At 48.3% G+C, this 12,606-nt stretch overlaps 1 protein-coding gene across 1 annotated transcript; it reads left to right on the top strand.

Moving 5' to 3' along the window:
- The first annotated feature begins 1,801 nt into the window (after positions 1-1,801).
- Positions 1,802-12,384, top strand: Siglece (sialic acid binding Ig-like lectin E). Its single transcript, NM_001432134.1, has 7 exons — positions 1,802-2,295; positions 2,503-2,778; positions 2,959-3,006; positions 4,089-4,346; positions 5,313-5,406; positions 5,763-5,844; positions 10,262-12,384. Exons 1-7 carry the CDS (start codon positions 1,869-1,871, stop codon positions 10,448-10,450), a joined length of 1,374 nt encoding a protein of 457 aa, NP_001419063.1. The 5' UTR covers positions 1,802-1,868; the 3' UTR covers positions 10,451-12,384.
- Positions 12,385-12,606: the final 222 nt, after the last annotated feature.

Genomic DNA, 12,606 nt, shown 5'->3' with positions numbered 1-12,606 from the left:
AATAAGAAGTTTCAGTGACCCTCAAGCCTATATCAAGGTCCTGATAAGAAGTTTAGGTTAATTACAGAGCAAGAGGTATGTACGAATAAGAGTCCTTGTCAAGGTATGATACCACGCATCTTTGACACATCCCTGTTTGGCCCACAAGGTGTTCCTGTGAGTTTTGTCAAAACTGTTTGGATTCTTCCTGGGTGGTGAGTTCAACCTGTGGGTATGATCTAGACTTTAGCATTTCCCTTACCCCAGCATGGTATTCCTGTGGAAATTTTAATTCTTTGGGGCCCTTTGTCCCAAAATATAAGATAGTAAATAGAAGGCACAAGCATCTCCTTAAAATATCTCCTCTCTTGCTTCATCAGCTACACTGGATTTCCATTTGACCATCTTCTCTCTACCAAGTCTCAGTACAACATTTTAGCCTCCATATTGCCTGATCTACCGTGAGTGAGACTCCCCTTTGTAACCTTGCTGTATCTTGGCTTGTGCTGTGGTTTTTGTTGTTGGTGGTGGTGTTTTTTTGTTTGTTTGTTTGTTTGTTTGGTTGGTTGGTTGGTTCGTATGTTTTGAGCCTGGGTCTACTGTTGCCAAGGCAAGGCTGGGCTGAGACTCACTACGGTAGCCAGCCAAAATTGACCTTGGGCTTCCGACCCTCTTGTCTCCTATTCTTAAGTGCTGAGTTTGCAGACACTGCTACCACACACAATTTATGTGGTGCAGGAAATGGATACTAAAGCTCCGTGCGTGTGAAACGAACACTTACCAAGCTAGGTACGTGTTCGGTTCCCTTGATGGGTTCTAATAGGAAGAATATTAGTTTCCACCTGTTAGTGGCAATATATAAAGTGTTTGTTGCGGTTTTCCTTTTAATCCCGCTAGCTCCTAAATAATTGAGACTGGACTGCTATATTGATTTAACAAGCTTTAAGGGCAGAAAAGTTGAGCAGTATTACTCCGTTTTAATCCTCTAAATTAATCTGGTTACGTCCTAGTCAAAAATCCCAGTGATACTTGCATTTTAGTTCTGGTCTGGCTCTCTGGGCTCCAGATCTTTCCTCTGGACGCTCCCCATAGTGAATCCCCACTTCCTCTCTCTGTCTCCCTATCCCTGACTGGAAGGAAGTCCAGGCCTATTTTCTCCACTGTTCAGTCATTGGCTGATCCGCTTCTTTATTGACCAATCAGGGAATAATTTGGGCAGCAATGTTTTGCAACCAGCATTTGAACAATACAAGGTCCATCTTTACACACTGCGCAATACAATTATGACTTTTCACACCCCTCTCTAGCAACTAGCAATTCAATCTGTGCTACCTTTACTGAGCCTCTGGCTGTGAGACGTTCCAGGGGCCTGAGATCCATCTCCTCGGTAGACAGTGGAGCTTTGGGAACAAGACACAAGTTACTGTTCAGAGAGCATGCGCCCAGGACAAGCTGCTAAAGGAAGGAGGGATGCTTCCCAGCCTGTACCTTCCAGTCCCTCTTCTTCACTATGCCCTACTCCCACCCCAACCCCGCCAATATCTTCAGCCTCAGGGGAAGCTCTGGGGCTTCTGGATGGAGGAATGCATTTTCACTGGTCAACAAAAAATGTCACTCAAAGGCTAAGGTTAATACAGAGAAAGTGAAGAGGGGGTCAGGCCCTGAACTGGTGAGTGTGGGAGAGTCCGTCTTTGGTCTCAGGAGCAGATCTGGGTGGTAGGTGGTTGGTATTCAAGGACCAAAGGTCCTCACAGTGCCTGGGTCTGAAGCTCCTCCTCCTGGGGCAGCCACTATCCTGGCCCTCACCGCTGCTTCCGCTGGGGCTTCCTCCAAGCCTTGCATCTCTTAGTTCCTCAAAGCAGAGCCTGGAGAGACATTTTCAGCTGGACATGCTGCTGTTGCTGCTGCTACTCTGGGGGATAAAGGGAGTGGAGGGTGGAGCCGTTGCCTTGAAGGGCTACACCCTGAATGTGGAAAGGAAGGTGGTGGTACAGGAGGGCCTGTGTGTCCTTGTGCCCTGCAACTTCTCCTATCCCAAGTTCTGGCAGACTGACTCATCCCCAGTTTATGGATACTGGTTCCGGAAAAAAGCCAACACAGACATTGATGCCCCCGTGGCCACAAATAACCCAAAAAGGCCAGCACAGGAAAGGACCCAGCATCGATTCTTCCTGCCTGGAGACCAGCAAAAGAACGACTGCTCCCTGAACATCAGAGAGATCAAAAAGAAGGATGCAGGGACATACTTCTTTCGCCTGGAGAGAGGAAAAACAAAGTATAATTATCTTTGGAACATGATGACTCTGGATGTGACAGGTCAGACATAGTCTGCAAAGACGCCGTGGGGAGGGGGGTGGCGGTTGAGGTCATGCGTGCCTCAGGGCAGGGCTGGGTTAGGATTCTGTCCTGACAGCAGCTAGGTCTGAGCACCAGGGCTCAGGGGAGGAGTGGATCAGAGCCAGGGCTTCCTCTGAAGCTGTACCTCACCCTCCTGATGATCCATTTCTCCCCTCTCCTCTCTAGCTCTCACTAACACCCTCCGTATTCTCCCGGAGACACTTGAAGCTGGTCATCCCAGCAACCTGACCTGCTCTGTGCCTTGGGACTGTGAGAAGAGGGCACCCCCTGTCTTCTCCTGGAATGGTACCTCTGTGTCACCCTTGAGCACTAACACCACTGGTTCCTCAGTGCTAACAATCATCCCCCAGCCCCAGGACCATGGCACCAACCTCACTTGTCAGGTGACCCTTCCTGGAACTGATGTGACCACAAGAATGACCATTCGTCTCAACGTGTCATGTGAGGCTGGGCTGGGATGCTTGTTTTTCTAACGCAAAGTTGTCCCCAGGGTGGGGACACTAGGGTCCTAAAATCCTGATAAGGGGGCTTTGTCAGGATGATGGCTCCCTGCCATAACCACCTAGGCTACTGCTGGAGACAGAGAGTAGTTGATGAGTTCCCTGTGTCATTCTCTCTTAGATGCTCCAAAGAATCTGACTGTGACCGTCTATCAAGGAGCTGACTCAGGTAGGTGCCATCATGGATGGGAGATATAGTATTTCTTCAGCTCTGACCACTTTATTCATCCTCACACTGGACTCATCCTGGAGACAGAGGCTCCTTATTGGAGAACCACTGGATCAACTCTTCCGAAACTCCTAGGAGTTTGCACTGGTCAGCATCAACCTCTCACTCTTACAGATCTGCAATGCCCCATGACCACCGTAGGTACAGGGTGACACGCACACAACAGAGCCACACCATCCAGGATCTGCCTGCATCCTCCCCAACCCCCCATAGCTGTGCTCTGAGTTCTTATGTAAGGAGGCACAGCTACAGTTAGGCACTCAGTACATATATAGTGCTTTATTTTCAGAAGCTCAGTGTCCAGTCATAAGTGACCAGTGTTCTGTCCACACAGGCTGTGAGCCCAGGCTTGTCCACCTACGGATCTGGAAGGAACCAGATGTCAGTAGCCGAGATTAGCTTTGGTCTCCATGACCACAGTACCCAGAACTGATGGATCTAATTCTCTGGGTTTCTCATACCAATGGGCAGCAAAACCGTGGAGTTCCCTGTGCCGCCCGCAGTGACTAGTGACAACAGTGTGTGTCTTTGAGTGATAAACCCCTGTGGCCCAACTGATAGACTACTTGCCAGCAGGCTCAAAGCCCTGGGTTCATCCCCAGGACCACATAAGCTGGGCCCAGTAGTTCATACCTGCACTTGGGAGGTGGAGGCAGGAGGACTAGAAGTTTAAGGTCGTTCTTGCTATTTGTGAGTTTGAAGCCAGTCTGAGCTATACGAGACACTGCCTTCAATCCTCAACCTTCCCTTCTCTCTCCTCTCTCTCCTTCTGTTCCCCCATCTCTGTCTGACTCTCTCTCATCAACTCCAAGTGTATACCTAGATCTCACGTTCTCTCTAATTCTGAATCTTATAGTCAAATAGTTCACACTGAAATGAGACGTTTGGGTTCTTGCTGTGGTGATAAGCGAAAGCCCATGTTTTCCTATCCTTTGCTCCTTATCAGTGTGCCAGTGCCCTCTCTGGATTCTAGTGTACCTCTTCTTAATCACGTCTCACTGACTCTGTTTCTTTCTCTACAGTATCCACAATCCTGAAGAACGGCTCATCTCTTCAAATCTCTGAGGGCCAGTCACTCCGTCTCATCTGTAGCGCCGACAGCTATCCCCCGGCAAACCTAAGCTGGTCCTGGGGTAACCTGACTCTGTGTCCACCAAAGTTGTCTAAACCCGGACTCCTGGAGCTGTTTCCAATGCATCTTAAGCACGAAGGAGTGTATACCTGCCAAGCTCAGCACGCCCTAGGCTCCCAATACATTTCCCTGAACCTGTCTCCACAGAGTGAGTGGCTTGTGGGCCAGAGGCAGGCAGGCAGAGGGAGGTTAACACCTAATCATCCTGGCAGTGTTCCTATTAGCCCTCTTACCTTCACGGGGGGAGGGGGCTGGAAGATGGGGTGGTGGGGTGAGGGTGGACCTTAGTTCCAAGTCTTACGGAGCTGTGAGGCCTATAATGTTCTGGCTATCCAGAGCCTCACTCTCTTACTCCCGCTGTGAGGAGGGTATGGGTCAGGGAGGGGAGTTACGTCAAGAAGCAGCAAATCCTGAACTGAGGAGAGGGGCTGGGACTTAGATGGCTGAGCTTTGAGTCCAAGGTCCTTACTTCCGCAGGCCAGGAGGAAAGGACATGAAATCCGAGAGAAAACCGAACCAAAGCAAAACAGTATAAAAACAAATGTGAAAACAAGTCAGTAGTCAGCCGTGTGTGGTGGCCTGTGTCCCATCCGTGTCACTTGGGGACTCTAGACAGGCATTTAACAGTTGACCTATATCCCCGGCTCTTGTTTTTATTTCAACTGTGAGACAGACTCTCACCAAGTTCGCCAGGCAGACACTGAACTCAGTTTATAGCCCAGAAAACCCCTTGAATTTGAGAGCCTCCCCATTTTGCTTCAGAGGTAGCTGGAAAAGCAAGCATCCTTTACTACATCTGGCTGGGGCAAAGTATTCCTTTGCCTGTTGTGAATCTGGGGTTGGAACCCAGGCCCTAATACATGCTGAGGTACATCTGACGACCGAGTTTTAAAATGCAAAGTAATTCTATGTTGAAAAGGATACGAAACTAAAGCAAAGTCAACGGCTGCCCAGCTTTTTAGTGACCCCTCTGCCTTCTCTTGTGCTCCCACTTGTCCCTTCCACTCAGGTCCCTGTTCTGATATCTGAGCTAGGGCTGAGAAAAGTGGAAAGTTCAGCTCCCTGTGTGGGGCTGGTGAAGGAGGAGAGGTTTCTTAGCATTCTCTATCTGCAGGAAGTGCAACTTTATCTGAAATGATGATGGGGACCCTTATGGATTCAGGTGTCACAGCCCTCCTTTTCCTGTCTTTCTGCATCATTCTCCTGGCGTGAGTATCAGCCCAGCCTTGGTGGAGCAGGAGAACCCTGGGTGGTGAGGGACAAGCCTGGTACCTGACCCTGAGTCCAGGCCTGGGGGAGAGACCTAGGAGGGTAGGGAGCCTGAAGTCAAGGGAAGCTGTGCTCTAGGCATATGGTGAATGTGTAGAATTCCGGAGTGTTGCAACCCTCAGGCTCCCCTGTCCCAGATGGTGGGAGTCACCTTTCAACACAAGAGCCTCTGTGACAGGGGCACTGGCCACCTTGACTACCCTCCACAGACTTAAGTGCAAGCAGAGGGTGGGGGGAGTCAACTGCACCCCCTACTTGCCCATACTGAGAGATTCCTTGGCATCCTCACACCCAGAGTAAGATCCTGCAGGAGGAAACCAGCCAGGACAGCTGTGGTAGCTCCGCATCCAAATGCCCTCAAGGTCTCAGTGTCTCAGGTGAGTGATCTGTGTGCCTGTTCAAGCCCAGGGTCCTTTCCCTGAGATGGAACCTGGGTGGGTGGGTAGGTAGATAGATAGATAGATAGATAGATAGATAGATAGATAGATAGATAGATAGATAGATAGAGGTAGGTAGGTAGATGGATGGATGGATGGATAGATAGAGGTAGGTAGGTAGGTAGATAGATAGATAGATGGATGGATGGATGGATGGATAGATAATGTCTGCTCCCCCTCTACCTGGAGTAATCAAGGTAGACACCTGGACACCCTACCAAGTTGGGTGTCCTGCAAAAGGACCTCTCTAGTCCATTTCCCAGCTCCATGACTGTAGATAGTGTCCACACTGCTTGCTCTACAGCTTGGCGGGGAGAAGGACTCATTATTTTTCTCCTTTTCTTCATCTCAAGTTCACGTTCTTATGTCATCTTCCTCTGTAGGACACCAAGCAGCAGGACCCTCTCTGCCTTTTGGCTCCTGCCAAGGCAGTGTGTGTGTGTGTGTGTGTGTGTGTGTGTGTGTGTGTGTGTGTGTGTGAGTGTGCATGCACGAAGATGCCCATGTAAGAGGAGGCTTGAGATTGACGATCAGAATCATCCTCATTGGCCCTTCCACCTTGTTCACTGAGGCAAGGCCACTTAATCAAGCCCGGAGATCACTGATACGGCCATTCTCACTAGCCAGCTTGCTGTGGGGATCCCCTACCTCTGCCTTCGAGAGCAGAATTATGGGTGGGCCACCACATCCAGCTGGCATTCACATCATTTCTGGGGATCCGAACACCAGCCCTCATGCTTACACAGCAAGCACTTTACCACTGAGCCAGGGCTCTGGGTCCCATCCTCTCAGCCATTTGTGAAATATTAAGTGCTAACAAAGACCAGGCGCCAGGGACCCATCTCTGAGGAACCGTAGAAAACCTTGGACTCTGTTATGTTTTATATTTTAGAGAGAGGTGGTTATCAAACCACTCTAACAAACAATAATGACAAATAAAAGATAGAGACATTTTTGTGGGGAAATGTATCGAAACTAGGAAGTGCCTGCAAAATAGGCTGTGTAGTTAGTTTGTCTGTCTATCTGTTTGTCTGTCTGTCTATCTATCTATCTATCTATCTATCTATCTATCTATCTATCTATCTATCTATCTATCTGATCCATGCTCTAGGTTTAGTAGTCCTCTCAGGAAGGGGAGGCAGCAGTCAGTGAGTGGAAGAGCAGCCATGAGGGCTGTGTGAAGAGACAGGGGAGGCATGGGCCAGCACAGGAAGTGATTTTGAAGAAGTTGAGTGTGTAAATCATTTCTGAGCAAACAGACCACTATGAGGAACAAGCTAACTGTAACTTCCATAGGAAAAAACAGTCTTACCGTACCTCTGTGGATGCCTCTGGATGCAACAGGCAGGAAACACTTTAGCAAGGGGAGGACAGAGGCAGAGGCGTTAGGAAGGATTCTCGAGATGATGGGGTGGAAATCTGAACTGGCTGATAGATCGCTCATGAAGCCGAGATGAAGAGAAGACATATGGGCTGAGGGTGGGGCTTGAGTGACAGGGGATGAAGGATGATGAGGGGAAGAGGTTGGAAGCTGGCTCAGAGGTTTGCCTTGAGCAGATAGGAGGAGAGAGGTGCCAGTCACTGAGGGTGAAGAGACTGCAGGAACCAGTATGGGGCAGAAGAGGAGCAGCACACATTGTTTAATTACATTACTTAAGTGAATTCACACACTTGAGTGCAGTACCCATGGAGGACAAAAGAGGGAGCTGGATCCCCTGAAGCTACAGGTAATGTGGGCATTGGGAATTGAGCCCTGGTCCTGTGGCAGAACAGTATGTTACCTTAACTTCTGAGCCATCTCTCCAACACTGACTGTATTGTTTTACTGACTGTTTGACAAGGGTTGAGGGTTCGGGTAGAAACACTCCAGGAACACAATGTTTCCAGTTATGCATTTTTAGATTTGCGAGTTTTCTTTTTAAAGTTTTATTATGCTTTTATATTCATTTATTTTGTGTGGTGTGTGTGTGTGTGTGTGTGTGTGTGTGTGTGTGTGTGTGTGCGTGCGCGCGCACGCGCGCAATCATAAGACAACATTCAGGAGTTGGTTCTCTGGTTCTCTTCTTCCACCATGCGGGCGTCAGGGATTGAACTCAGATCATTAGGCTTGGCAGCAAGCACCTTTACCCCTGAGCCATCTTGTGAGCCCAGCTTAGGAGTTTTTAGCTTTAACATCACACAAAAGCAATACCCATTCTGTGGGAGCCGTACTTGGACAGCTTGAGTTTTGATTGTTTACTGGAACCAGTAGGATGTGAATCAGTACTCTCCTGTGATTCTGGGCAGTAGCCATGGGCCACAACCTCCACTCTGTGGCTCTGAGGCCATGAGGTGCATGGCCTATGGCTTCCCTTCTCTCCTCTCCTCTCTTCTCTTCTCCTCTCCTCTCCTCTCCTCTCCTCTCCTCTCTTTTTCTTTTTCTTCTTCGTTTTAATGTGGCTATTCAATACTTTACTATAACATAGACATTGTGTTCAAGGATTGGGCCCTCCTGTAGGCTACTGTTCGTGTCCTGGGCACATGTAAAGATAGACAAGAAAGCTGCAGAGGTGGCTCACAGGCTAAAAGTGCTCCTGCAGGAGACTCGAGTTCAATTTCAGCACCCACATCAGGCAGCTCACATCTGCCTGTTACTCAAGCTCACATCTGCCTGTTACTCAAGCTCCATGGGACCCAACGCCGTGTTTTGGGCTACATGGGTACTACCCTCACCTGTTCACATCCCCCCACACACAGACACACACATAAACACATACATGAAAATAAAATCCAAAACATTAAATGTAGGCAGGGTTCAACTTGGCTACCCCTAGGGTTACATGAGTTAAAAGCACTCTCGTTTCTTCCTTCAGCCAAGTGTATGTGTGTTTGAGTGCATGTTCGTGTAGTTTCTATCCGATCTGGTTTCTAGCTCAGTACCACCTGTGAGGCCCCTCCTGTTTACACATTTACAGGTTCTAGGTGTTTGGGTTAGGAGTTTCTTAAAGGAACATTCTTCTTCCCACCAGATAAAATTTCTTTGTCTGGCTGCTATTTACCTTGCTCTGCTGTACCAGAAGCTTCTGGAAGGCAGGCATCATGCCTGAATCAAGGCACTGCACCCGTCACCCATCCTGTCCTGTCAATATCACAAATCACAATGAGGCATCTGTTGACTCATTCGTTTTGTTTGGGGATGTGTCTTGCTGTATATTCCTGTCAGAGCCAGTAACCAGGATGTAGTCCAGACTGGCCACGAGCTCATAGGAGTGCTCCTCTCACAGCCTCCCAAGTGCTGGGATTACAGAGACGCCATGCTGAGCGCTCAGACAGACACTATTAGGACCATCTTCAATTAATGAATGGTGTGCACGAGGCTGGGGCCGAGGAGAGCTCTGTGGGTAAAGTGCTTGCAAGCATGAGGAGTTGAGATTGGATCACCAGGCACAGTGGTGCAGACCTACAACCATAGTGCCGGGGTGGGGGTGGGAGGGGCAGAGATAATGGGATCTGGCCAAAATGGTGAGCTCCAGGGTTAGCGAGAGATCCTGTCTTAGGAAATAAGGTGGAGCACTATAAAGGAAGACACCTGACACAGACTTTTTGCCTTGGCATTCACATGTGTACACACACCACACACAGATCCAGAATAAATGAGGTCATGGTCTCTCATTCCCATTCCTCCTCAGGATACCCAGCAACTACCTAAGACTCTCACACACACGTCCCTACTACAAAGAGGTGTTGGGGGTCAGAAGAACTGGGTTATTCTTTCGACTGGGGTTTTGATTTGGGTTTCTCTTTATGGCTTGTTACGGTAGCCCAGACTGACCTGGACCTCATGCATAGACCACACTTGTCTTGGATCTGTCGTGAGTCTCCTGCCTCTGCCTCTGCCCCTTGAGTCTAGCATGGCAGCTGTGCACCAGCTTCCCCAGGGAGTCTGGCTGAGTTGCTTATTTCCACCTCCGCTTCCTATCTATAAACTAGAGACGAAAACGCTGTCTCGCTGGAGCTAGGGAGAGGGGGCACTTGTTAAGTATTAAATGTTTTCAGAAAGTAGGAATGAAAGTGATTTCCACAAAAAATGCACGTGGGAGGCTGGAGAAAGGCTCAGGGGTTAAGAGAATGTGTTGCTCTAGCAGAAGACCCGAGTTCAGTTCCCAGCACCCACATCGGGCGGGTCACAACCTCCTTTAACCTCAGCCCTAGGGAATCAGATGCCACCTTCTGGCGTCAGCAGGCACTGCGGCATATGTGTATACACCCCTACACACAGACGCGTAATTTAAAATTAAAAATGTTTGTGGGTGAGCAGATATGGGGCTCCAGGGGCCCCTGTTGTTCTAGCTGACTCTCTCCTTTCCTTTCTTTACAGAGTCCCCTGGTTGAATCCCATGCAGATGACAGCTCTGAGCCCCTGCCTTCCACAGTTGAGGCAGCCCCCTCCTCCACAAAGGAAGAGATACATTATGCCTCCCTCAGCTTTCATGAAATGAAGCCCAGGAACTCCTGGGGGCAGCAGGGCTCTACCACAGAGTACTCAGAGATAAGGCTCCACAAATGACCACATGGCCATGAACATTGCCAGAAGGAGCATGGCGGCCACAGGAGGCTGGCTCTGCAGAAGCAAAAGGGTCGCCTAGGTTGACATGCGATGTGTAGGACTTCAGGGCCGTTCTTTTCATGACACAGGCGTTCTGCTACTGCCCACGCCCTTGTGCTACCCTGCCCACCCAATTGCTATTGTGCCCTGGAAATCATAAGCTTGACTTTTTTCTTTCTCTTCCTTTCCACCACCCTCTCTTGTTATTTCAAGTCAGGGTTTCCTGGGTTGAACTTGCTCTGCAGACCAAGCTGCTCTTGAACTCACAGAGATCCCCCTACCTCTTCTTTCCAAGTGCTGGGATTAAAGATGTGCACCAGCACCACCCAGCATTTGACTTTGTAATTGTATGTGTGTGGATGTTTGGCCTGCATGCGCATCCGTGCACCACATGCATGCCTCGTGCCTGCAGAGGCTGGGGGAGGTCATCAGCTACTCTGGAATTGGAGTTACAGAGGGTTGTGAGTGGCCACGTGGGTGCTAGGAACCGAACCCAGTCATCTGCAAGAGTATCCAGTGCTCTTAACCACTAAGCCATCTCTCCGGTACTAAGATTTTTTTTTTTTTTTTTTAGATTTTACTTAAAAATTGGCATGTATTGTTTACACAGTGATGGTTTGCTGTGTTTTCTTTCAAGTGTATCACCTATTTTGGCCATGCTCATCCCCTTCTCCTGTAGTTGCCAGTCTCCTCTCTCTCTCCCCCCAAACAATCCCTTTACTGTGTAACGTTGTATGTATCGGTTACCTTTCTTGGTTTTGTGGATAGGACGCGGACAGAAACATGAAGGATGGAAAGGTTTATTCTTGTTCATGGTTTCAGTCCATCATGGTGAGGAAGGGAATATGGTGGTGCTCAAGGGGGCACATGTAGTGGAGGCTCCACATCGTGATGGATCAGGAAGCAGTGGGCTCAAGCCAGAACCAGATGTAGATATCATCTTCTAAGCACGCCCCAGACACGTACTTCTATAAATTGGGTCACATGTCCGAAAGATTCCACGGCTTTAGAAAATACTGTGACCAGCTGAGTACCAAGTGTCCAAATATATGGGCCTCTGTAGAAAATATACATTTAAACCCAAACTAGATGGATGATAGTTGGATAGACAGACAGACAGGGAAAGGTTAGTAGATATTATAGATAGATAATAGAAAATAGAGACATAGAAATGAGATAGACAGACTTACAGTATAGATAAAATATACAAGGTAAGTGGTGGATATAAGACAGATGGACAGATAGATGACAGAGAAAAGATGATAGGCAGACAACTTGTCAGAGACGCTGCTCCACTCTGCCTTGCTTTTTGGGAAGCATGACTGAGCGCAGCTCAGAGAAAGGTGCAGACAGGGGCGCTGTGGATGCTGGGGAGCTGCCAAATGTGTCTTAACTTGGTTTCCTTTCCCTGGTTTTTAAAAACAGTGTATGTACTTTGTGAGGGAAAAGTACCTTAGAACCAAAGCAAAAAGAAGAACGAAACATAAAGAGGAAACACTGGTAATAGTTAACATTTTTTCAATTTTTCACTTGCATGTGAAAACTGGACTGAACCTGCATTTGTGCTATACATATCATATCTATCACTGTTGACTAATCTATGCTTCTTGGTTTGGTTATTCTTTGAGACAGTGCGGTGATTTGAATGAAAATGGGCTTCATGGGGAGTGGTATTATTGGAGGTGTGCCCTTGTTGGAGGAAGTTTGTCACTGAGGGAGGGCTTTGAGGTTTCAGAAGCTCAAGCCAGGTCCAGTGTCACCCTCTCTTCCAGATATAGAACTCTCAGCTTTTCTCTAGCACCATATCTGCCTTTCTACCACCATGTTTCCTGCAATGATGGTAATGGACTGAACCTCTGAACCTGTAAACCAATCCCCAAAATATTTGCCTTTATAAGAATGGCCGTAGTCATGGTGTCTCTTTACAGGGATAGAACAACACTGACGAAAACAGAAAGGGTCACAAGTACCCCAGGCTAGCCTAGAACTTGCTAGGTGGCTTAAGACGACCTTGAACTCCTAAGCTTCCTGCTTCCAGCTTCCAAAGCCTGGGATGACAGGAATATGCAACAGACTTTCTTATATATTCTTCTATATTTTCAAATGGGTGTGTGTGT

Source organism: Rattus norvegicus, chromosome 1 (genome assembly GCF_021556685.1).
Source record: "Rattus norvegicus strain SHRSP/BbbUtx chromosome 1, alternate assembly SHRSP_T2T, whole genome shotgun sequence".
NCBI classification, from domain to species: domain Eukaryota; kingdom Metazoa; phylum Chordata; class Mammalia; order Rodentia; family Muridae; genus Rattus; species Rattus norvegicus.
This window is presented reverse-complemented; position numbering and strand designations above follow the sequence as displayed.